Raw genomic sequence first — 27,523 nt, 5'->3', positions numbered from 1 at the left:
GGATCAGGAATATATCCAGGCACATTCTGTAAATTCCTACGACGCTTCTTAGGCCGACCTCTCTTATGAGGAGCGGATTTAGCCAAAAGGTCGGGATTCTTTACAAATGCACCTGGTTCCGGACCCGTAAAAGGCAAACTGTTTAGTGTGTCATATTTACACCTATCAGTACAAACTAACCAGGGATTTCCAAGAACCGGCAGACGACCTTCCAACTCGTAACCTTCGTCATCTGTAACTGTTTCGTCATTTTGGGCCCGGTCAGTTGGATTTTCTTGTAACTCCGCCGTGTCAAGTTCCTCATCTTGGAGAGGAAAATCAACAGCTGGTTGCATTTCAACATCCAACTGCACTGGAGAACGATAATGGATTTCATGAAATATATTACCGTTTCCTTCAGCATGTGGATGTAGAACTGAACCGGCTACATTTATTTTCTGTTCCGTGTCAGTATCACTAATCGAATGACCTGGATCATCATCGTCGCTACTAAAATTCAGGAGATGCGGTTCCGAAAAATCGATACCCCAAATTTCAGTATTTTTGATGTCGTCCAAGCCCTCAAGGTCGTCACTGTCATTTTCGTCATAATCTGAAAGTCCTTCGTCAAGAGCAAACCTAATATGTTCGTCATTCATTGTCTCGATAAAAAAAATCACAAATTTTAAAAAAACGCCCAATATGTGAAAAAAATCGCACTGAATAAAAAAAACCGATGTAATTTTGAAAAAAATAATGAAATAATATATTACCAACGGAACGCCGGTATGCGATAGTAAGTTACTTACTGCAGTTGTACGCATGTAATACATTTGCGTGCACTCACACAATAAAGTAACATATGTTAGTATAAATGAAAGAGATTCAGAAAACTACGTTTTATAAAAATCCCCACCACTTAAAAGGCTATTCAGATTGACAAAAACCCATTTTTACTGTAATTCATTACGAATCGGTATGTGTTAAATTGATGCCAATATCTTTTGTCAGAAAAGATTTATTAGGCCTCAAATAAACGTGACACATTTATGACCACAAATTCCTTCTTTTTTTTTGTGTGCCGTATAACATAATTTATTATGTGTTTCAATACATCGTTATGTTGCTAATATAATAAGCTAGTTTTGTAAATAATAAATAAATCCGTAACCCTCATAGCAATTATAATACACTAGTCACACACACACACGCACAAGCACATTTCTGAGAAAAAATGGTCATATTCTTTCTTGTCCAAATAAAACATTTTACTTCGTATAACCATAGTTCAAATTGTATAATAAAACTGATTCCTTTGTGAATATAAAAAAAAAATAACCGACTTAGATCCCATATAAAATGATTTTGTAACAGCGTTTTAAAACTGTCACCGCACAGTTTACTGGCTTCCTGATCTGAAAAGGTTAACATCATTAACTGGTAGTTCTATGTAAAGATTAAAAAGTAACGAGGATAGGGAACATCCTTGTCAGACTCCCTTTTTTATTACAGCTTTTTTCTTACGTTCTTCAATTATTACTGTTGCTGTTTGGTTCCTGAAAATGTTAGCAATCATTCTTCTATCTCTGTATTTGAACCCTAATTTTTTTTAAATGGTGAACATTTTATTCCAGTCTATGTTATCAAATGCCTTTTCTAGGTCTATAAATGCCAAGTATGATGCTTTATGTTTCTTTAATCTTCCTTCTACTATTAATTTGAGACCTAAAATTGCTTCCCTTGTCCCTATACTTTTTCTGAAACCAAATTGGTCTTCTAACATTTCTTCCACTCTCCTCTCAATTCTTCTGTACAGAATTCTAGTTAAGATTTTTGATGCATGGCTAGTTAAGCTAATTGTTCTGTATTCTTTACATTTATCTGCTCCTGCTTTCTTTGGTATCATGACTATAACACTCTTTTTGAAGTGTGACGGAACTTCCCCTTTCTCATAAATATTACACACGTTTATATAATTTATCTATCGCTTCCTCACCTGCACTGTACAGTAATTCTACAGTTATTCCGTCTATTCTAGGAGCCTTTCTGCAATTCAAATCTTTTAATGCTCTCTTAAATTCAGATCTCAGTATTGTTTCTCCCCTTTCATCCTCTTCAACTTCCTCTTTCTCTTCTATAACATCATTTTCTAATTCATTTCCTTCATATAGCTCTTCAATATATTCCACCCACCTATCGACTTTGCCTTTTGCATTATAAATCAGTGTGCCATTTTTGTTTAACACATTAGATTTTAATTTATGTACCCTGAAAATTTTCCTTACCTTCTGCTGATTTAAGAATTTCCTTTTTAACATTCTCCCATTCTTCTTTTACATTTTCTACTTTATCTTTTTTACTCAGACCTCTTGCGATGTCCTCCTCAAAAATCTTCTTTACCTCCTCTTCATCAAGCTTCTCTAAATTCCACAGATTCAGCTGACACCTTTTCTTCAGGATTTTAAACCCCAAATTCTATTATATTTCTGATTATGATAAATGTAAAGATTGATATTACTATGATTAAAATTTCTTTTTGGTGAGTTATTAATTTAAATTCATTTATTAGTTTTTTTCTATTATTTTTATTATTATATTTATTCGAGATTTTTTGGTTCAGTATCATTTTGGTAAAATTATTGTTGTTATTATTATAATTATTCAGTTTCTTTGTAAAAGTTTAGTTGTTGGGTCAAATGTTGAGAATAGTCTAGTTATCATTTTCAGATAATATGTATTTTTATTTTTTTTTTTTTTTTATTTGGGTTTAGATTAGTTATAAAGAATAATTTTGTTATGTTTATTATGATTGTGGCTGTTGATATTATTAATATGATGTTTCATATAATAGGAGATATTTGTGGAATCAAGATGCACATTAAATGTATTTTTTATTTGACAGTTAAATTTTTTTTTTAAACTAGCTTCTTTCATTAAGAGTATTCGATGTTTACTATATTTTGGTTTAAGAGACCATTACTTTCTTTCAGTCACTTAATGTTTATTAGTTTTATGTTTTTATTCATTTAATGAATGATTTTATATTAATTCTTTCTATAGTGATTGGTATGAATCTGTGATTTATTCCACAAATTTCTGAACATTGTCCGAAAAATACTCCTGGTTTTTTAGTTACATTTCATTATCACTAAATTATGGTCGCTATCAATGTCTGCTCCAGGCCAAGATAAGCTTTGCAGTCGACGAGTTGATTTCTAAATCTTTGCTTAACCATGATATAATCTATCTGATACCTTGCAGTATCACCTGGCTTTTTCCATGTGTATATTCTTCTATTATGATTTTTAATCTGGGTGTTGGCAATTACTATATTATATTTCATGCAAAACTCTAAAAGTTGGTCTCCTCTTTCACTCCTTTTGCCTAGCCCGTATTCACCCACTATATTTCCTATCTTGGCTTTTCCAATGCTTGCATTCCAATCTCCAGCTATTATTACATTTTCATCCCCTTTTATGTGTTTAATTGCTTTGTCAATTTCTTCATATACAGACTACTTCATCATCATCATCATGGGCGCTTGTAGGCATATAGATGTTAAAATCGTTGTCGGTTTACGTTTTGATCTTATCCTTATTACAATGATTCTATCGCTATGCATTTTAAAATACTCTACTCTCTTACGAAACCTACTCCTACCTGCCTATTACTTGAAGCTGAGTTAATTAATCTAAAATCACCTGACCAAAAGTCGTTTTCTCTCCCCACCGAGCCTCACTAATTCCTACTACATCTACATTTATCTTATCCATTTCCCTCTTTAAATTTTCTAACCTACCAACCTTTTTCAGACTTCTAACATTCCACACTCAGACTCATAGAATGTTATTTTTTAATTTTCTGGTGACCCCTTCCTTAGTAGTCGCCACCCGGAGATCCAAACGGGGGACTAGTTTACCTCTGGAATATTTTAACAAGGAAGGCACCTCCTTCATCATTGCTATATGAAAATGCAGAGCTACATTTTCTTGGAAAAAAAGCAGCTGTAGTTTTCCATTGCTTTCAGCTGCGCAGTACTCGGAGGACTAAGTAATGTTGATATGGCTGTTTAAGTCGTCCTGACCTACGCTCTTAATAACTACTGAAAGAGCTGCTGCCCTCTTTCAGGAATCATTCCTTAGTCTGTCTCTCAACAGATATTTCTCCGGTATGGTTGCACCTTCGGTCCAGCTACTATTATCACTGAGCACTCAAGCTCCCTCACCAACAGCAAGATCTCATGATTCATAGTGGATTCTATTTCAAATCGAAATAGAAAGTAAAAACTCTGGGAATTAAAAGTCATATAAATATATATATTTATTCATTGCAATTAAAAGAGGTAATAGTAGTTAGTGTTGCTCTAATAAAATAGTTTACTTATTTTCAACTTCTGTGTATAGAAATAAAAAACCTGAAAACCTAACAGATCTGAAGCAGTTTAAACTACAAGACACTAGCATGATCACAAAAAGCCAGAGGACATTATGATTATTTACTATAAAAATTTATTGATAGAAGTCACTTTTTAATGACTGAAAGCAATGCAGTTCAGGATTCAATTTAAAATGATAGATCAATCTGCTATAAAAAAGAATTCATCCCTACACTGATATGTTAGGGCAGATCTATGAACATTCAACTCTTAGAAATGATCATTAGCTGTACACCAAATTTTCAGTAAAGCTTGGAACATCAGTGATAACTCAATACATTGAGCCACAGACCACAATTAAGTTTTGAGAATCACTCACATCTAAGAGCAGTAAAAGATAAATGTATACATACATGGCCTCACAAAACACAAAAATATATGAAAACCTACCTATGAGGTTATCACCTGTCGATATTCAGAAAATCTTAACTTCTGGGATCGGTATACAGTCTAACTTTACAGTCCTCACAGATAAGTTAATCTAATTCATGTCATCATAAAGATAGTATCCACACTCCTATATTTGAAGAAAACCATCAGTGCAACAAATGCCAGAAGCTTTGAGAAATCATTAACAATGGGTTGACGTTCTCAACTGACATAATCAAGCATACCAAAAACTGAATTTAGAGTGACCAAAAGAGCACGGAATATCAGTTCACCTTCTTGAAGACAGAATGCAAAGAGTAAGAAACAAAACAAAGATAATGCTAACTATATATACCAATATTGGAGGTACATTAGAGGTTGTGCAATGGAATTTTGTCTTTCCTGGTCTAATGATAAATTTAAAGTTCTAGAGTAATGACCATTGGCATCAGAGAGGACATACACCACTAATTACCAAAACTAAGATGCAACTACTGCTGGCTCTTAAAACACTCTTCTTCTGAGAAAACTGAAAAGTTTGGTATACATGCCGATCGTTCGCATTCACCACATATTACTGAACTTGGTTCCTAATTTTGATATTATAGAAGGAATTTACAAGCTGTAAGTGAAGTTTGTGTGTTTGGTTTCTCCAGAAGGCTCTTGAAGATTATTAGACATGGCACAGTGCCAATATAGCTTTGTAAGGACTACTATAACAGAATGGAAGCTACACATATAGGATAAGAAAGTCTAAAATGTTTTAAATGGAACATTTAGGAACTTTTTAACAGGAAATTATTTAACAAATAACTATGAATATAGTTTTATCAGCAAAACAATTAGGCCAAAAAAAAGAGACAAGCAAACACACAATTATTATATATATACTTACATCATTTACATTAATTTTGGCTTTAGCTGAAGTCTCCATAAAAGCACAGTTAAACTGACGTGCTAAATTAATTCCATGTTCCTTTCCGACTACACGTTCTTCTTCTAAATCACATTTATTGCCGACTAAAACCATCGGCACATCGTCCGTATCCTACAGGGAAGAATAATACATTATAGCAGTATATTATACACCTACAAGTCCAATGAAAAAATAATTCATAAACATAAAAAAAAAACTGTTACATCATCTTAAATTCTACAACCATATATATATTTTTTTTCATTATCATTCCCTTAGCAGGGCAAAAAGTTATTTTTATTATTCCAATAAATAGTTTTTCCCCACTATTCAAGATAACATTTTGCCCACTTAATTAGGATCAAAATCAATCAAATTTTCATCAAAATTATAAACATATTGTTAAAAGGCACAAGTTATTGTTGAAATAAAATAAAAATAATAAAAGTAAACACTGAAGTAATGATTTTTTATTATAAGCCATCATTAGCATAGTAAGCAACATGAAAGAAAAAAACTTGTACTTAAGTAATTTCTTATAACTATTCGATAAAAAAAATTGAGTTGTACTACAGTAAAACATGTTTTTCTGCAATATTCTTGAGCATTTCAAGCAATTTATTTGATGAAAACCTGCAAGAATTACAGTAAATTACCTGTTTTTCCTTCTGGAAATGCAGTTTCAACATTCTCTAATTCGGCTGAGAAATTATATATATATATAAAAGAAGTTATTCACATTCATGTACATTAAAGAACATATTTCATTGCGCGTTATAATGGTTGGTTTCAATATGATGGCCATATTCAAATTAACTGCTATTTCAGTTATAACTAAAGGTAGATTTTATTTATTAGTTAACATTATAGTGATACATATAAAGTTTCATAATTGGAAATAAAAGAATTTCCATTAAAACTGTTGGTGCAATCTTGACTGACAGAAAAAAGTGGCTTCATACAAGCAAACAATACACAACTTGTACTCGTCTAAACTGTTTCTTTATGGAGCACACTGAAAAGACATTTTTCTCTGACAAAAGGTAAGATTATTAACACTACGTTTAACTGAAATTCTTCATTCCTTCATGACTCTTTTCCATCCCATTTTAAATTAAAATCATAAAGTCTAAATAAATTACAATAGTCGTTCAAAACCTATTCAGTACTGAACACATTTCTACCTTTACAGAGAAGAAATGGTATTTCCTTTTTTTGTCATATTAATGAAATCAACAATACAAAAAAACCTTAACTGATAGAAAACTGTTCTTAAATAAATTTAAATACTATCTTCTTATGTAATTTCTTAGCAAATGAAACTGCATTACCAAGAAAGCAAGCTAACACAAGGCAATTTTTATATATTATTTCCTGTAGTTTTTGTATGTTTTTTTTTGCAAATAGACTGAAGCTCTTAATACAACACAAAAAGAAATAAAGCTTAATCAGCTATAAAAGTAAATTTTTTTACATAATTCTTTCATTACTAATATTATATACGGATTAGGCAATATCTTTTCTAAACATATTAATATTTTATTAATGCTTAATTAATATGAGGGGTATTAGACAAGCCTGTGTAAAAATAAAGGTACAAGGCGCAGTTCAACAGTAAGGCCCTTACTGTTGAACTGCGCCCTTACTGCTTACAAGCCCTTACTGATCGGCCCGATCAGTAACAAAATGAATCAGTTAAAAAATGTATTAATGGTTTCACACACTTAAATATCTACTTTATTTTTCTACATAATCATTTCATCCCAAACACTTTTGCTATGAAACAAGCTTCTTCAAACCCACTACATAAAATTCCACCACCTGGGACTGTAGCCAGCCACTAATGCACAGAGATTTTTAACTCTTCATTTTACTCAAATCATTGAGATGCAAACCAATTTTTGAGATGTAGGAAGAGATGATAGATACTGGGCGCAAGATCAAAAATCTCCTATCCGAATTTTTGAACTGTTTCTGTTGTATATGCAGCCGTGTGTGGAAATGTGTTATCGTGAAGAATAATAATTCCTAATTTCAGTATTCCCCATCATATGTTTTGAATGGCACGAGCAGTTTAGAAAGTTTTTCAGAGTAGACTTGTGATGTAATGGATATTCCAGGTTCCATGAAATCAATCAAAAGCACACCCTTTTGGTCCCAGAATACAGTTGCCATCGTTTTCCTTCAAAACTGGGCTTGTTTGAATTATTTCAGTTTAGGTAAATCAAAATGACACCACTGCATGAATTGTTTGTTTCATTTTAGTACTACCAAATGAAATCCATTTTGTCACCAGTGATGATATGGGAAAAAAGTTTGAATCCCTTGTGGTTAAAGTGGTCGAGAAAAGCATGTGCTGACATCATTTTGTGATCTTTGCAAGCACTTGTCAACATTTTCAACACCCATGATGCATACAGTTTATGATACCTAGAGAGTCAGTCATAATACTCAACAATCTTGTCACTAAGACTTCTGGAAATTCTAGAGAAAGATTGCTAATTGTAAAACAATGACTTTCTCTCAGTTTTGCATTGTGCTTTTGATCAATAGTGAGCAAACGCAACATTTATTTTATGGAGAGTTTTCATTTATATAAATACCCATGTAAAATATGATGCACCCATTCATTTAGGATAGGCCTATTGCATTAGTGATCGCCTACACTAACAATCTTCTATAGTCATCACCATATCATGGATTTTTTTCAATATTTTCTTGTAATCTGAACAGACTGTCAGAACATTCAGTATTGTTTGTACTCATATGATTGCTCCAAATGTAATGACATTTTTGTAAACTGTTCAAATCAATGGAGCTGACTCACCATATTCACCCGACTTCTTTTTAGTCTCCTATGCAGTTTTGTCTTTCAAAAAGTAAAGTTTGATCTCCACACAAAATTTTCTTTCATCCACTTTTCACAAATCACAATATCAGATTGACTGAACGTCAAGCCAACAAACAAAATTATGAATTTATCTAAATGACACTTTGTGTACACTCCTGGTAAAGATGCAGATAAATAAGAATGATCTCAACAATCAACGTTTTGATTTTTTACTTTGTTAAGACTTATCAAATACCCTTAATAAATTAATAATTATCAATAACTTAATGAGAGAAATGTAGGTATTTGTTTTCCTCTAATAAAGGAAGGAAAATGATCTTAAATGAAAATTCAGATTTAGGTCAATAAAAGGCCTTTCCTTTCTTCTTAAAAATTTTTTTTTTACTAAAATTCAGCTACAAAAAATGAAAGTATTATAACAATATATTTTCTGAATATTTTGGCAGTCAATTAATTTGCTCTCACTTGCTTAAAACTTATTTCTTTTCAAGCATCAAACTGTGATCTTTTAGATACAAAAAAATTGGAATTTTAATAAAAAAATTCCTGTTCTGTTAATTTCTACAATGCTCATCTAAGAAACAGAAAAACAAATTAAAGAAAAATTCATGCATCTTGTAAGTAAATAAAAACCGACGATGTAAACTACAGCATCATACCATTATGGTATTACAGTTAAAACTATTAAAGATTATTTTTATCTTTATTTCAAAATAAATTTGTAGTAAATATAAAATACTGCTAATTTAAAGGAAATTTTAATTACATTTGAACAGCCATTTCCATTGCATCTACAATACGGTACAGAAAACACGGCATTATATTTTGACATTAAAATTTAAAAGCAAATTAAATGTCAAAATGCCAGTCATTTTCACATTTTATTAATTTCACACTAGCATTTGAAATAAAGTGCTATTCACTGTGCTGAAGGTTTGACCAAACAAATAAATTTAAATGAGTTCAGTCGAACATATATCTTTCCTGCAGTTTTCATAAAAAAGGAAAATTTGTTTTGTTAAAGCGTACAAAAAGTGCATGTTAAATTTTAAGTCTATGAATGACTTTTTCAGCTGAAGCAGTTAAAAATATAACAAATTTCTCTATCTCATTACATACATATAAAAATTTAATAACTTACACACACAGAATAAGAAAACATTTCAGAGAATAATTTGAAATTGACAACATTTTAAAAGACAGCAGAATGTAGGAAATTGAACTCTATAGAAAGAACAGAACGAATATTTATTTATACAACTTGTATAATCAGAATTACAGCATATCAGTAGTTTATTTATTTTTAGAAGATAAAAACATTGTAATTGGTTATTAAATCGGTTTCAATAGTAATATATATAAATAAATAAATATTTCATATTTATTTTTATTCAGGTTATTATTAATCACGACAAGAAAGAACAAGTTACAAACATTTCAATTTTACAAAACCACTGTTATAATAGACTACAAAATAAAAACAATATAAAATGCATTTAACTTTTTTTTACTCTACTACAAAATCCATTTATCTGGGAGGAAAAAGAGGAATGGGATGAAAAACAGTTGAAGATAACATCAGACTAGCTAAAAAAAAATTAATGTTAAATGAAACAAAAGAAAATTATCAATCCTTCCTCTACAAAAAAAAAAAATCACCATTACTATAAAATAAAAGGAAATAGCAGGTAAGCAACAACCACTGTACCTTAAGTGAAATATTCAGTGTGAATTACTCAGGTCTTGCAGGAATTATCTACTCAAAATAAGGTTTGATACATGGTAGTTCATTCTGATATCAGTTTGAATGCTTGAACTCATCTCATACTAAAATTTGGATAAGATAAAACATAGAGAAAACATGGAGAAGATAAAACATTTTCAGCCAAAACACTGCAGGACATGACTATATTTTAATACTTATTAACAAGTAAAAGGACGTTCCTAAACTTATCTTAAATTAGGAGTATGCCGATAGCAGATGTCATAAATACATAGACTGAGGAGAATTTGTCGATTTTTAAAGATCATCAAAATTATTCATATCTGTAATTAAAACGAAGGTTCCAGTAATTTCATCGCTCTGTTATCAAGCTCTTTAGAAACATTTAATAAAATTGTCTAGAATAACCTACTCAACTTTCTGGAGGTAAATAATAAATCCACTGACAACCGGTTTGGCTTAAAACCTAGGAGACATACTAAAGTGACCATTGCTCAGTACATATAGATAATACAGACAGGTGGGTTATTGATTCTTTCATAGACTCAGGAGACAAGATGGTGATCTTTCTTCATCTAAGTAATGCTTTCTTGGAAGTTTGATGGACTTAAGAAATCTGGAAACAGATAAGATTCTTTCAAGCTGTTGAAAGACCTTCAGCAGGAAAAGAAATGATTTTTAAAGATTTGATGTCAGGAATGGGATAAAATTAAAGAATATAATCTGAAATGCAGTAATCATATTTGAATTACAAAGCCATTGTTCAGTTCTAGAATATGTTAACTTTACTTACCTTAAATATAAAATTTTGAATAATTTTCTAATTCCCAGAGTCTGTTACTCAACATATTAAAATAAATTTTTAATAAAAAGTAAATTTATTTCCATTTAACACACACAATTATAACATAAAATATAGAAACAATAATACCTCCAAAGAAGTTTTCTGTGCGCAGGTATGACTCGTATTAAAAAAAAAAGAAGAAAAATATAGCAACATAAAAAAGTAAAATCTCTCATAAATAATTCCAACAAAACAAAAAGTTCTTATAAAAAAAAAGGAAATATAATTTGTCCTTGTAACAAATAAATACACTTTTTAAAAAATCTTGTGGGCAGAGTGTGAAGATAATAATGTTAGGAAAATTTTCATAAATTAAAAACAATAAATAAAATAAAATACAGATAACCAATACTAAATGCATAAATAACAAAAGAAATAATATTTTTTAAAAATGTTGAAACTATCGATTTTATATATTTTTTCTTTTTCTTTTTTTTTTTGGAAGACATAAGAACTCAAAAATATTGCATTTGCAAATATTTAAAATTACTGTCAACTTTAGTATAAGAAATTTAGTATAATTTAAATTTCATGTTTAGGTCTAAACATGAAAAAATTACATTTAATTGGTTCTGATTTATATATGAGCTTGAATTCAAAATGGTAACTATAAAAGTACTGTTTTTGACATAACTAAAGCAAGTTTCATTAACTTTGAAATTACTTGCAGATTACTGTACTTAAAGCAAAGCCAGGTGTAGGTGAAAAGGGTGCAATGTTTACGATCAGACTTTGTAACTTTTCTCTAAAATAACAATTTTAGAAGTCAGATTGAACCTCCACGAGATGCGCCTGGATATATCCAGAAAAAATAAGAGAAATTTGTCTGGTGAACTGAATCTAAACAAAACTTCTCAGCTGCATTTATCAAATCACACCACACTAGATCACATTTAGAGTTGTAACTCAAAACCTAGTCCCACCACAGGCGACCCCTTGACATTCAACCATGAAAAGTCTTTCAAGGAATACTCCACTGGCTAAACCAAGCAACACCAGAGTTCAGAGAAGACAGCATTCAGATTCAGCGGGCTGCCACTTAGAAAATAACATGCAACCGGAAGCTTTGGAATGTCCAACACTACACACAAACAAGAAAAATATTAAGTCCAAAATCAAATCAAACCAAAGAAAATCACCTATATTTCCACACACAATGTAAAATCGCTCATGCAGACTGGTAAACTAACAACTGGCCTAATGGTATAACACAAAGTTCTCATCATGGGTCTGCAGGAAATAAGAAACACTGACCGGGATGCCATAGAATCTCATTGATATAGGTTCTACAACGGTATACCTGGGAAGAGAATGATGAAAAGTCCCTCACTTTGGATCAGGCTTTTTAGTCAGCCTCAAAATAATAAACTCCATACAAGTCACAATCCCCAAGAATCTCAACACTCCATCCTAAAAGCATCTAATAAAATTACACTATAATACACTATAATAAACGCCCATGCACCCATTAATAATAAAAATAACTCTCCAAAGACCATAAAGAAACAGAAAACTCTAGGATCTACAGAACCTGACTATAAATAACATCCCCCAAAAACAATGTTAAACAATTAATCGGAGACTTCAATGCTAAACTAGGCAGAGCATCAGAAAATGGCATGCCCAAAGAAAACAGATAGACTCGTGATCTCAGCAGAAACCACAGCCTAATCTCAAAATCCAAGAGAAAACCTCAAAAACTGGAAAACTCTGACTACACTAAAGGAGAATGGAAACTAGACCATGTCTTCATGGACGAACACAACCACAAAGAGATCTATAATGTAAAAGTCCTCTGAGCAGTAGACACAAGCTCAGATCATTATGTAGTCAAAATAAAAATTAAATTTACTCCCCAAAGAAAGCAACAAAACCAAGCCATTAAAACTAAAAGAAAAATTGACTTTACCCAACTAATCAAGAATGAAACTTACCAAAAAAAATAACAGTCACAAATAAACTCAAAGATCTAGTCAAGAACCTTAAACAAATTGCAGAAGAAATCGCCCCAATAAAATCCCATAAAATACATCAATGGTGGAACAGCGAATGTGACGAATGTGGAGAAAAGACATTAAGCATGGCTATTTCACCAATCCCAAAAATCAGAAACATCCTTCCAAAATCTAGTAAAATAAAGAAAAGAAACCACCCAAACCCAAGCAGAATAAAAAAACACCATAAAGAGACGCTGAAGTCAACAGAAGAAGAATTCAATAAAACACAGTCAAGACCCTATTACAAAACCTTGAAAAATCAGCTCTAAAAATATGAACCCCCCAACTAATAAAGAATGAAAACAGTAAACCGGCCCATAAGACAATGTGGAAACCATAACTAAATATTTCAACAAACTCCTAAATTGCAAGAACTGACAAAACTACAAAACTTCAACACCACCAGAAAATATCAATCCTCCCGTATAAAAGAAGTCTAACAAGCAGTGGATGAGATGAAGAATTGCAAAGTAGTGGGAGATTAGACTTTTGAAGAGATTTGGAAACATGCAGGAAGATCAGCAAAAATTGCCCTTTATCAACAGCTTGTCAACATCTGGATCAAAGAACTACCAAGACACTGGATGACAGCCCTCATCCTTCTGCTACACAAAAAAGGGGGAAAAACAGACCCTAACAATTACAGGGGAATCTCACTCCTAGACACAACATACAAAATTCTTTTAAGAATAATCTTCAACAGGATAGATTAATAACTAAAGAAACAACTAGGAGAATACCAGGGAGGTTTCAGACCCTGGAAGAGCTGTGCATGACCAGATTATGAGTCTCAAACTAATAATGGATTACAACAGGAAAAGAAACAGAGACATGGTGATAGCATTTGTAGATTTCAAGAAAACATGACTGCATCCACAAAGAATCCCTACTTAAAATTCTATGACACCTCAGACTTCATACAAAATTAATAGTCATGATAAAACTGACCCTCACAAACACTAAGTCGAAGTTAAATTCAGAGGTGAGCTCTCAGAATCATTTGAGATCAAAATAGGATTGCAACAAGGCAATGGGTTCTCACCGCTATTATTCAACTGCACTCTAGAAATGGTAATGAGGAAATGGCTCAAAAAATGACTCCCATAAGTAAAAATAGGCTAAAAATTAAAACAATCTGTATTAGTTTCACAGACGACTTAGCACTGCTAGCAAACAACATCAATGAAGCTAAATCACAGATATTACAACTTCAAAACATTGTAAATAAAACTGGCCTCAAAATACGATTTGAAAAGACAGAAATTATGCCCCAAAAACTAATACGATTAAAATAAGTAAACATAAACTATAATAATATCAAAGTAGTAAGCTGATTTAAATACCTCAGAGAAATAATAACAAGCAACCTAAACAAAAAAAAACCTTCAAAATAAGAAGAAACAAACTAGCTAAAGCTCCAAAATTAACCTGGTACACACTTACAATAAAAAATTCCTATCAATAAACGCAAAAATAACACACTAAAACACAGTTACAAAACCAGAAGCCACTTACGCAGCAGAAACACTCTTCCACCTTAATGAACAATCAAAGGTGGACAGACTCAAAAAAATCAAAAGAAGAATTGGAAGAAGCTGCATCAATAAGAATACTAGAAAGATGGGCAGTGGTGGATTGTGCCCAACAAAGTCATACACAAAGAGTTAGAACCCATCACTGATACCATGTGTTAAGAGGGGACTAGTAGGATTTTTTGGACATATGAGGATACAAAATTCAAAACTTCTGAAACAGCTAGTACAGTACAACCTCGACTTGAAAAAAACACAAAGACAGGATGCAGATGGAGCAGAGAAATAAGAGCAAGAATAAATAAGCTTGAAGCAGTAAACAATGAATCTATATCTAATTTAGTTATAAATAATTAACTTGCAATGTTATATCATACAATGTAATCTCATACTTAGTCAAAATCACCTTTAATAAACCATAGTCTCAACTTTTTCCATATGTCAGGATTAAAACCTTTTGAATACAAGCTACAAAGGATATAAAAACTGATTCTATCATAAGCTTCTATCCATCTGAATTTAAGAAATTTATAAATAGTGCAGAAACCAGTTTACAAAGACAAATTAATATTAAAAATAATTGAATAGCTTAAGTTTTGGCAATAACTTGCAACCAGATTATAGAGAACTGCATAAATTAAAAGAGAAAAATTTATTACATTTAAATCATGCAATTTTGAAAACATCACACTGCCAAATTCCTACTAGTTTTATGACTACAATATACAGAACTGAAGGTTTGTATTCTGAGAATACGTGGACCCTTTTTAGCGAGTTCACTCTCCATTAGGGTCTACATAAACCCACATTAAATTAAAAAAATTCTTTCTTTTCATGTAGTAACAATAATAATAATTAAACGTAATCTCAGTAAGTAGTTGAATAACATATTGATAAATTCAATAATTAACAATTATTTAACATTTTGTTACTTTTGTAAACGTAAGCAATCAGGTACTGTTCCAAATGTTAGGTAGTAAGATTGTATCTTTGATCACTCAAAATATTCTTATAAGTGGAAAAGGATCACTCTACATCTGAGGTAACTGGGCAGTATTTGAATTTGGGTGCTATGATAGCACTTATTGTTTCTGGCAAAAGTTCACTTGTCCCATTAATAAAACTATCAATTTGATACAAAGGTTCAAAGCCTGGGTTATTGTTCAAAATGTCTTCAAATCTTTCTTAAGTCTACATGGGAATACATCTAGCAATGCGAGGTTCACCTGGCGGATTTTATTCATTAACTGAATAGATTCAGTCAACACCAAACCTTGAGTTTCAAGCTTTTTAATACTTGCAGGTATGTGGAATAAATGAGTGCTAATAACAGCTTTTTTAATACTAGAATCGTTAAATGCTTCCTTGGACTGACAAACTGCCATAGCCTCTGCACTACTATAAGTCGTATAATAAAGTCGTTTACTATACCTTTGATACCTTTGAAATGTTCATTGTAAAACAGTACAACTTCAATCCACGTTCCCCATTGAGTTACCACTAATTCGGGAGGTAAAGGCACATTTGGCAAGTTTTCTTTATAGGCCTTATTGCAAGCAGGTGCCTTAATATTTTCTTTGCCGATGAAATTAGTTTTATTTAGATTCCCAAAAGTGCATTCTACTTCTTCAGCAAGTCGATGTACTCTGTGAGCAACGCACATCACATGAATCAAATTGGGATTAAATACTTGGAGGGCTTTAGCTGCCTTGATTGTATAGGGAGCAGCATCTAAAAGAAATATAAACCCTCTTTCATCTGCGAAAAATTCAGGAAAATTTTTTAATATGCTCATTCAAAAATCTGGTGATCGCAGAATGATTTGTCTTTTTAAGGTCTTTGCAGGCCACCAAATAGGAAGAAGAAGGCTCTAGTTTTAATGCACTGACAATTAAATTTGCAATGTAACAGACACAACTGTCAGTAGTTTCGTCAAATGAAATCCCAATAATGTTATCCTGATTTCAATGTGTATTTCTTCCAGAACATGTAGGTAGATTGTCGGTATGTAATTTACGCAATGTTGATTGATCTGGTATATTTCGATTCAAGCAGTATTTTCATAGAAAATCTTTGAAGGTAGGATTTGTAAGTTAGTGTTGAGGAATATCACTTGTAAGCAATGCTTCGCAAAAATCCATGTTAAAGTGGTTTTTTTTTTGTTCCTTTGGAAGTGAAATCACGGCTACTTGCCGCTGTTATAAATTGTTTGTTGCAATCCTGCAATATAAAGACTTGTCTTGACATGCTGTCTACTTGAAACTTTTTTTGTGCATGAAATATTTTTCTCAGAAACTCGACAATATAAAAACATTTCTGTCATTCTGTAAATGTTCCAGGATAGTCAACTACTCACAAAGAGACATTATTTTTTCCGGAGGCATGGTACACATTAAACTTTGCACAAATAAATAAAAAACTAAACTGATGCAATGAGCGCATCAACAATAACATGCTTAATAGTGGGAGGTGTGCTGCAGTAGGCATGCATGAAGCAGAACGGTATCATCCACCCTTGTCTCATGAGTCTTACTTGGCCTCATAATAATATTATCCTACCAAAACAATAGATGCGCAACTGCTAAGTGGACTCTAAGAACCATACGGCTAATAGATTTGGCCGGCTACAAAGTAAGATTTCATTTATTAACTAGGTACCCTACTGAAAAATATTGTAAGTACAGCGAACATAAGCATCATCATTAGTTTTTAAGGAAAATATGCAATGACCGGTGAGAATGGACTTAATATGCAGATGCATAAGTAAATATGCAAATGCATATAATCCGGTCTCTACTAATGGCAAAAACATATTAAACTAATTTTTATCATGAGTAAAATGATAAATTAAACTGTTTTCTTTAAAAACTTACTACTAAATTTTTTTTTTAATCTTTTACTAAGTTTTATTTTTTGTTTAAACTGACCTTGACTCTTAAAATTTGTTCTCGCAGATCTTGTAGATCATTGAATGTTGACTGTGCTGTAATAGAGTACACTAGAACAAATCCTTGCCCATTCTTCATATAAAGATCACGCATAGCAGTAAATTGTTCCTGCAAAAGTGATTGTACAGGTTCAAGTAAACTGTGTTATCAAGTGGTCTTAACAATCCCCCTTCTACATGCTTGTAAATTTCAGTACGCACTTCAAAAGTAAGTGGAAATGCTTTTCTGCTACCGCTATTTATCACTGTTAACATGGCTAAAATATAAATGTGGTGTAAATAAGCATGATTGTATTTTTAATTGCTTAATGCTATAGGTAATAAAATTTCCACTCAAAAAGTAACTATAATCTAGGAAAATCATTTGGTTGTAAATAGCAACTATATTTTTATATATATATATATATATATATATATATATAGACAACTCATATAAAAATGATAACTAGTAAAATATGCAAGAAATTATTTATCAATGAAGAGAATTAAAATTTCATATGAAATCTTTCATTAGTGAAATAATGACTGAATTCTCAAATAAATAAAACAGAATTAAATTCTAAAACAGATATTTCAAGATAACAGAATGCAGAAAAGCAATATAAAAAAGGGGTCAAAATATACCCGTTTGACATTAAGAAACCTGCTTCTTTTAATAAATCTTCTCTAACTACACACTTGAAAGAAAGTCTGCATTAATTTGTACTAGATATATAATGCAATATAGATTTACACTTCATCACAATATTATTCAAATCTGTATATGAAAAATTGGCCTAGCTTTTTTTTTTAAATAAATTGATTATAATCACCACAAATTAATACTGATAGTTGTGGTCAGTTGGCATTAATTTAGCATACTTTTGACCTTGAATGAATATAAAAAACAAAAAGTTCATAATCTAAAATACTACTGCAATCCAAATTATTATTGCTAGTGATCTACAACACAAATAGACAAATGTAAATAGCTGGCCAGCAAATATATATTTATACAATGAACAAACTACAAATTATTATGATGAAAACCAAAACTAGGCTTTTATTGGTAATTTAAAATTTCCTTCAACCAAACTCTTAATAAAAACTATACTATCAAAAACCCAATGGGAGTTTCTAACATTAAAAGGAAAAATAAATCAAGCTCTGTCATCAGATATTAGAAGAAAATCACAAGCGGACATTCTGTTCACATCCCTACAAAAAATGAACACTAAATGCACAATGGAAATATCCAAAAATAAAATAAATCACAAGGTTCAGTTAACAATATTTTAATTAATTACAATGAACTAACTAAAAGTAAATCGGACTTCTGTTCAAGAAGCATACCTGCAGTAAATCAATAAAAGATGTCGACTCTTTCTCTACCAATGGAAGATACAGACCCTCACCCTCCCAAACATACCTTGTCACATTTACTCCCAGTGAAGCATATAATCTCTTAATAGTTAAGAAAAACACCATTCAAATGTTAATGAATGATGTATGGTTATCAATTTGTCCCACAGGTACATAACTTAACTACAGCACATTACTGATCTGTCAAAAATTAATATTTGTTTATTTATTCTTTTAATTACAAAGGCATTATTGGTTAGTTAATGAAAAATATAACAAATTTTTTTAAATAACTGGAAAAAAATTAGGTTTACTTGATAAAAAAAGAAGAAAATTACCCAAAGAATTTTGCTTTTTTTGCAACTACATGTTATTTCATTATTGACATCATTCATATAATAACAAATTAAAACTTAAAACAATGGCATACTATAATTAACAAATTATACTCACAGTTCCCGCTGTATCGAGGATTTCAAGCATACATTGCTGACCATCTACTTCAACTTGCTTTCTGTAACTGTCCTCTATTGTGGGGTCATATTTTTCAACAAAAATCCCCTGGACAAACTGGACAGTCAAAGCAGATTTACCTACACCTCCACTACCTAACACGACTATCTTGTATTCACGCATAGTGCTCCAGTTTCACACTGTAACAAACCAAAAAAACAAGCAAACTCATTATGTAAAAATCAAATAAATTAATAAGTTATACTAAAATGTGAACTCGATTTTTAATTGAAATCATTCTTAAATTCTACTCTATTTTATCATAATCTATGCATTTATAACATAAAAAATACTAAATACATTTTTTATACACATTACTGTCAATAGTACAATAAAACTATCAAATCTGAACTTTTCACCTATACCTCGGTTCTTGATGGTGAAAACAATTATACTGAGGAAGTTAAAAGTAAAAAAAAAAATTATTATTTTATTCTGGATAAAATTTAAGGGTCAAATACTGTAACCTATAGCAAAGTTACACGATGATCACATTTGTTTTGAGGATGATTTAATATAAAGAACATAGAGGGTGTATGCCCGTTTTCTGGTATTCAAAGGGATCTTGTTAAATTTCTTGATTATCAAATCACCATCAGTTCAAGCATGCATCAAACTCTGCAAGACATAATTTATTCAAAACAAAAATTGAAGGTAAGCTGTTAAATGGTATCATGACAAAAAATGGTTTTTGACAATAACCCCACAAAGCCAATTTACCAATTCAAGGGTAGTACCATATTTTCTGGAAAATATTTGATTATTCTGATCATTGTCCTTACAATTCCAAATTCACACCAAGAAATTATCTAACTTTTTCTGCACCTTTAACAACTGTTTCAATCGCAGACATTTCAAAATTATAAAGAATTACTACTTAGTAATTCTTTATAATTTTGACGGTGATGAAATCACTTCCAGGAGAAATTTTTCAAGTCAAAATTAGCAAAATGATGTGAAAATTTATTTTAATTCACAATAAACAAATAAACATATATTTCTGCAAATATACATACATGTGTGAGTGTGCACTCATATCAACACTATGTTTATGATACACTACACACACTAAGTGTATCAACACTACTATACAACCTAACTAGGAAGTTTGTACAAAAAAAACTATACAAACAGAAATCAGAAAATGCTTTGGTAGCTGTCTGTTTTTTTTTAGCAATTCATGCCTCAAAAAAGATTTGGATTTTTAATAAAATTTAATACAAATTTACCAAGTAATTCTTAAAATAATAAATATACTTTATATAACATAAATCATTAATAATACTGTATATATAAATTAGCTTAGTAAAATGTCTTATTAGGTAAAATAATAAGACTTTTATATAAAAATATAATAGCACATTTTAAAAAATTGTTTAAATTAAACAACCAGAATAATATTGACAGAAATCTGAAAATCATTTTGTGATAGTTTTCACTTCCTCCAAAATTAAAATGACTTTTTTCTTAGTTGTCAATATAAACATTATTCTTTTTTGATTTTCAAAATTTTGAAATAAAGTTAAATGTGGTTTTTCTAGGAATGTTTTAATTTACAAAAATCTGTTTACAAAAATGTTTTGCTTTTTAGTATAGGTGTTGGGTAAAAGTAGTAAAGTGTATGTATATTACCTTAAAATAGAATAACTGAAATTAATAAAATGTTGAGTAGTTTAATTTATATGGCTAGCAATCACTTTAAATATTAACAGAGTACTTTTTCTAGTGATAGCATGTCATTTGCAATGAGTACAGTAACGAGTACTCAAATGCTGCAATGACAGAAATACAATTAACATTTGGATGAACTAATTATAATAAGTCCTGAAGCCACCACACATCTTTATCAAGAAGCTTTTCTTTATCTAATCAAAATGTCTTTTTCAATAAGAAGCTAATCAATGTAAAAGTCCTCAGACCTAAATTATGGGAAAATTCTTCATGTAATAAAAGAGAACCCTGTTCTCTTTTATTACAGAAAATAAACCCTGAACCCAGCACTGGATGATTTAATGTAAACCATACTTGTACTGGTAGAATTCTGTACAAGCAGCATATATATTCAGTTATGCATAGCATGCATTCTTTTCCCTAGATCGATTATACTTCTTGTATTTGCACTTCAAAATTGCATGTCAAAATTTTTTTCAAAGATGTGCCGACCCTGATTTCTTACAGTCAGATTTATTGATAAATCTAAGTGATACATTTAACTTCTGCATAAATAACATTTGAGCAAAGAAAAGCCACATGCCATAATCCTCAACACCATATTCTATGTGAATATGTCAGGTGGAACAATCAGCAACAACTGCATTCATTTAATGTTACAGAATAAAAAAAATTATTTTCACCTTTTTTACATGTGCTGACATTAATTGAAGCTGTACCTACTTTTGAATGAAACAGTCATTTACAATTAACGGGGTGTCATATTTTTTCAACCATACCATTCATAATAGTTAAATACAGGTGGGCCAAATAAAACCGATTCCAGGAAATAAAAATTTTAAATGAAAAGCAAAAGGTAATATTAAATTACTTAAATTTATTAATTTTCGATTACTGCCCTTAAAAAAATGAAATGTGTACAATGTTGCAATGTAATTTTAAAGTCTCTGTTCAAAATGCTTTCCACCAACTTTTATACAAAGTTCAGCAGGATGAATCACAAAAACTTTCTACAATTCTCCAACTGGAAGTCTGACAATCTCTTGTCATTTGTCTTTCAACTCTTCCAACATCCATGGGTTGTTCTTGTAGACTATCAGATAGGCTCAGAGGACAAAATCACACAATGATTAATAGATAGGTTGGGGTAGCCACAAGGCCTTACTGACTGTTCTATCCTTCATGAAATCTCCATGGATTAGAGTGAGAGACCAATTAAAAATGTGGCAAGTCGCTCCTCTATCTAGCTAGTATCCATAAGAAAGTTCTTCTGGAGTCAAGTTATGCGCAAATTCTTTGTACAGTCATAAATAGATGGTATTAACGGTCTTTACAAAGAATATTGGTCTGATGATCCAGCTTCCAGAATTGCACACAAACACCAATTTTTGATTGTGGAGTGGTTTACGATTAGTTTCATTTGAGTTTTGTATAGCCCAGCACCACATGTTCCACAAATGAACCTAGCCTGATAAATGGAACCACACTTCATCTGTTGAAATGAAAAGAAAAGGAGCCTTTTGCTAATACAAGGTCATCGAAAAAGGCTGCAGCAATTAAAAAAAATTGTATCAGAAACTAATAGAGATAATCAAACTAGTCTTTTTTTTTTTTTTAAATTCAACTATTCAAAAAGTTTTTTTACTTACCTTAAAATGTTTCAATATGAGCTCCATTGGTCGCTCTGCAAACATCTAGCCAATAATCGACTTCTTCCAAGGTTCCACTGGATCATCGCAGGCAACTATGACAATAGCAGCGGTAATACGTTATCTTAAATGTTTTGGCATAATTACAGGATATGGGCATCTCAGCAACCCTATGAAATTATTGGGTATGTCAGATTCTCCAAAAATAAACGGGTGGTGCAGTTTGATGTCTGATTGTGTGATTGCCTTACCTTTTTTTCATGACCCTACTATCACAGGAAATGCTTATTTAGATGTGCTACAACTGTACATTTTCCTGCAAGTTGACCAAATTGAAAATAAAAGTAATATTACTGTAATGTTTCAAGATGATGCACCCCCACATTTTAACCTAGGTGTTCAACACGCTCTTGATGAAAGATTCCCTAATCATTGGATTGGTAGGGCGAGTCCTGTGCTTTAGCCTCTGAGAAGCCCAGATTTGACACCCCGTCTTTTTTTCTATGGGAATAAGTTAAAAACACTATCTACAGTGAGAAAATCAGGGATGCACATTTAAGACAACGGATCACCGCTGTCACAGTTATGCCAGTGGTGATCCAGTGAACCTGGGCAGAAGTTGATTATTGGCTGGATGTTTGCACAACAAACAACAGAGCTCATACTGAAACATTCCAAGGTATGAAAAAAAATATTTGGAGTTGGTGAAATTTAAAAAAAGTAGTTTCTGAGATACAATTTTTTTAAATTGCTGCAACCTTTTCGATGACCCTGTATTCTGTAAGAGCCACTGGCAGTAATTTACTTGTTTACCCTTATTTTGTTATAATTCATCCACAACACTCATACAATAGGCTTTCATTTGTAAACAATGAAGTATACGCACATACGACGCTCGAGAAACTCCTGTTTGTTGCGCTAATCGTTGTGTTAACTTGTGAGGACTCCTTCCAACACAATTCACTTTTTCACTGAATCTTGAATTGTTGATTTTGCATTAACATTACTTTCAGGAACATCCCTTGAAACCTTTCACAAACCAAATTTATTGAAGTTGTGTAAACATATTATTGCCCGCCACAATAAAAACATGCTGCTCAATTGAATACACTAACACGCAGAAACACTACAGTCCCACTGAATGGGAGGAGGGAGAAGGGCTTATGAGCAAGTCAATGGCCTTCAACTAAAATACATGTGCGACAAACATACCATCTTCTGACACAATGTGTCAGATGACCGAGACTGGTTTTATATATCACACCCGGTATTACATATCCCAATTGATGGATCAGTCAACAGTCACAGTTCCATGTCTGGCAAGATCTCCTTCCAACCCATTATTTTTAATTGTAGAGAGATTCATTAAGACTCCAGTTTATACAAGGTACAGTATGTACAGGCGGCATAGGTATATCTTTAACAGCTTTGGAAGAATCTGATAAACATTACACATTTTGTTGAAGACCCACCGACTTACATCAAGGTAAATTGATAACTGCAATGAAGGATTTACTATATGCAACTTGAATAATTTCCTCTCGACAAGAAGAGAATGTGCCTTAACCTTATATATGAGCCCTTTAATTAGTTTTAGCTAAGTCTGTTTTGCAGAAAAAAGTTCGTTATAAATATTGTAATTTTATCTGTGGTGTAAATCTCTCGTATTTAACTGGTTTATCAATATTAGCTTACTAATTCTTCAAAATTCAAATTTTGGGAATCCAATAAAAAATCATTTCAACAGAAATCTTACAAAAAAAGTTTCACAATAAATTTTTAGTTTTATTAGTGGAAATGAAAACTAGCACAAAAAAAAATTGAAATTTGTCATTGCCTGCATGCAGTTACTTCGTTAAAAAATAAATCTAATATCTTATTCCCAATAAAATTCTTAAGGTATTAGTTAATAAAATTAACTTAACAATGAGTTCTGAAATACAGACAAACAGAAAAAAGAGACTGACAGAACAAGAAGAATATTTTACCCACACATTATTTTCGTGGAAAAGGAAAGAAAGGCACACATAATCACATTCTTGTTCCTTATGACTATTTCTATGTAAGGGCATCTATCTAATCCATCATGAAGACTAAAGAATCTAACAACCATACAAAAAACCAGACATACCACCTTTAAATTACACTATTACTTTAAACTTAAAATTGCAATTCTAAACCTTCTATTAATGTTTATCCCATATAAAAAAAATGGTGACCTTTCCAAATAAATAACTAGTTTTTAAACATTTAAATTACTAAAAATCATGTTTTTATTGTCATCTACATGACTCATGACATATTGTTTTGGCATACAGTGTATAGCTTTTCCATATTTACAAAAAAATGAAGTAATGATTATAATTTTGTTAACTCAGATGAAATTTCCTTCACAAAACATGAGCTGTTCAAATGCGCATGTGTTGTGCTCAGAATACAGCTTTTGACGAGAAAAGAGCAAATCAATAAGATATTTTATAGCTATATATCTGAATACTGATCTTCACACACTTTGAGTGGAAAATTTTATTGTGGAGAAGATTGTAAAGAAACATAGTACTTTCTAAACTTTATCATAGCCTTCTTAAAGATAATTTGAATAGACAAAACAGCAAGCTTCATGAAGATAATTTTGAACGGTATATGCACATCATATTGACCACAAAGACCACCAGATTTAACTGTTAACTTTAACCTTGCCCAACTCTTGACTTTTCCATACCTAAACACTGCTAAGAACTTAGAAGGGTTTGAAGAAATCCTTCAAATTCAAAAACTTTTTTTGCATATCCTTACACCTACTTTATGAAACACTACATCAACATGAACCTGTTAACGGATTAAGTTAAAGTAGTCATTTCACCATGATCTTTTCATAGGAAAAATTTGCTTATTACACCAGTAATGTTAACTGTTTTACTATAAAATAATAAATTTCCTAGCTATTAAAAACTGAAGCCTCTTTGAAAAGGTTGCAATTCTTTCTGCAAGCAAAAATTAAAGATTAATGCTTTATTTGGTATAAATTATTACAAATAATAATTATATACTTCTGCTAATTTGGTTTGGCATTCATATAAAATTTCAGGCAAACTGGTGGGTAAATGAAATATACATGGCTAATGCAAACAAATACATAACTATTCCTAATAAAATGAAAACATATAACAGTAACCTCTACTAAAATAGGAATATTTTCTTTATCCAACTATCCAAAATTCACGGGTAAGAAAAACCCCACTCTTTCAGCCATCAATTCTGTTTCTAAAGCATCTGCAGTTTCCTTAGAGGCAATAAGAATGTATGTATAACATGACAGCCTTTTTTTATTTCACATTCTGTATATATCATAATAGCACTGATCCAATAAACAATCATAAACACATCCAGAAACACAGAAGAAGAAATTATAGTAAATGTGGTGATAGTAGGTGAAAATTAGATAAAACATAATTTATCAAATAAAAAAAAATCTCAATACCTGCATCTGCTATGACTTCATCAATGTATATACATTAAAATGACATGCTTCAGAATCCACATGTCATCCACGATTAAATCAATCGCATTTACTTACAATGAGGTTATTAAAATTATGATACACATAACTTAAAAAGCAATACACCATTTAAATTAAAAAGCTGTGCACAATTTAACATAAATTATTATGAAATAAATATTTCAATTACATATTTAAGTCAATTTTAGTTTGAATAATCTCCCTGGCAATTCTTTTATGGAATGTACACTCCAAAGTACACCACTTTCTTATACTTTGATACAAAAAAAACACAGCTTTTATTCAAAAACATTTTTATTTCTATAATTTATGGTAGAGCTGACACAATATGAGTAATTAAGCTGAAGATGATTCGGTCCAATTTTCAGGGACTGGCCCTTCTTACACGACAATGCAGAGAGAACGGTTTCAAAAATTAATGCAATCCATGTTTTTAATTTTTTTGAAGTTTTTCAAATTAAAAATAAAAAATTCAATTTTTTTTTGTTAATTCCAATTTGTATTAGCATTAATTTAGATTTTTAGTTAAATGCAATATGTTCACAGTTTTACTAACACAATTCTTCTCTGAGAATCATCTCTATGACCTTTGTGAATGCTTCTGGTTGATCTGCAGAATTTTTGTTACATTTTGAAAAATTGTCATGGGAACTGACTTTCTAATATTAATACCTTTAAGGTTGTTTGACCTCGAACAGGAAATCCAAGTGAAACAGCTGCAAAAAAAAGCTGAACATCTGACAGGATCTGGATAGCATCTTTACACATTTGTAAAAAAAATTAAGCCAATTTCTATCTTTTTCTGTATATCAATTCTGAAAATCTGTGTTTACACAACCCCAAACAAACAAATAAATGAACATCACTTCTTCCAATGTCAGCCTATTTACACACAACCTGGCACATTTGATTCACTTTCCTACATGCTAGTACTACCACATAGTAGTAACTGTACTGCTACAACCAGTTCAGGTGTAACAACCTCAGCAAGAACATTTAAACACCATCACCATCTAATTAAAATATTAGCAAGATGTACTATACACCCTAAGACCATATAATCTTAACCCCTTACTGGTCTTTGACAGAATATTCCGACATAGCCGATGAGCACGATTAGGACCTTTGTTGGAATATTCCAACATCAACTTTCTGTCCAGTTTTAATTCATTCTCTGTCATAATATTCCATCACTTTACATAGTTTTTTTTTAGTAGTATTTTGCAATGATAGATA

At 31.3% G+C, this 27,523-nt stretch overlaps 1 protein-coding gene across 3 annotated transcripts in view; it reads right to left on the bottom strand.

The window, feature by feature from the left end:
- Rap1 (RAS oncogene family member Rap1) overlaps positions 1–27,523 on the bottom strand; it is a 55,428-nt gene that overhangs the window by 21,660 nt on the left and 6,245 nt on the right. For 2 of the 3 annotated variants that reach the window (XR_012756104.1, XM_075363125.1), the window contains exons 2-4: positions 19,388–19,587; positions 17,574–17,702; positions 5,679–5,831 (exon numbers count right to left, since the gene is read on the bottom strand). Coding sequence is in view for 2 of the 3 variants with exons in the window: in XM_075363125.1 (XP_075219240.1) it covers positions 5,679–5,831; positions 17,574–17,702; positions 19,388–19,570 (465 nt within the window). In the remaining variant the exon portion in view is untranslated. Of the gene's footprint in view, positions 1–5,678; positions 5,832–17,573; positions 17,703–19,387; positions 19,588–22,767; positions 22,938–27,523 lie in introns of all 3 variants that reach the window. The other variant, XM_075363126.1, reaches the window with a different exon arrangement.

Source organism: Lycorma delicatula, chromosome 4 (genome assembly GCF_047948215.1).
Source record: "Lycorma delicatula isolate Av1 chromosome 4, ASM4794821v1, whole genome shotgun sequence".
Taxonomy (NCBI): domain Eukaryota; kingdom Metazoa; phylum Arthropoda; class Insecta; order Hemiptera; family Fulgoridae; genus Lycorma; species Lycorma delicatula.
The sequence above is the reverse complement of the archived record's forward strand: the minus strand, read 5'-3'. Positions and strand labels throughout refer to the sequence as shown.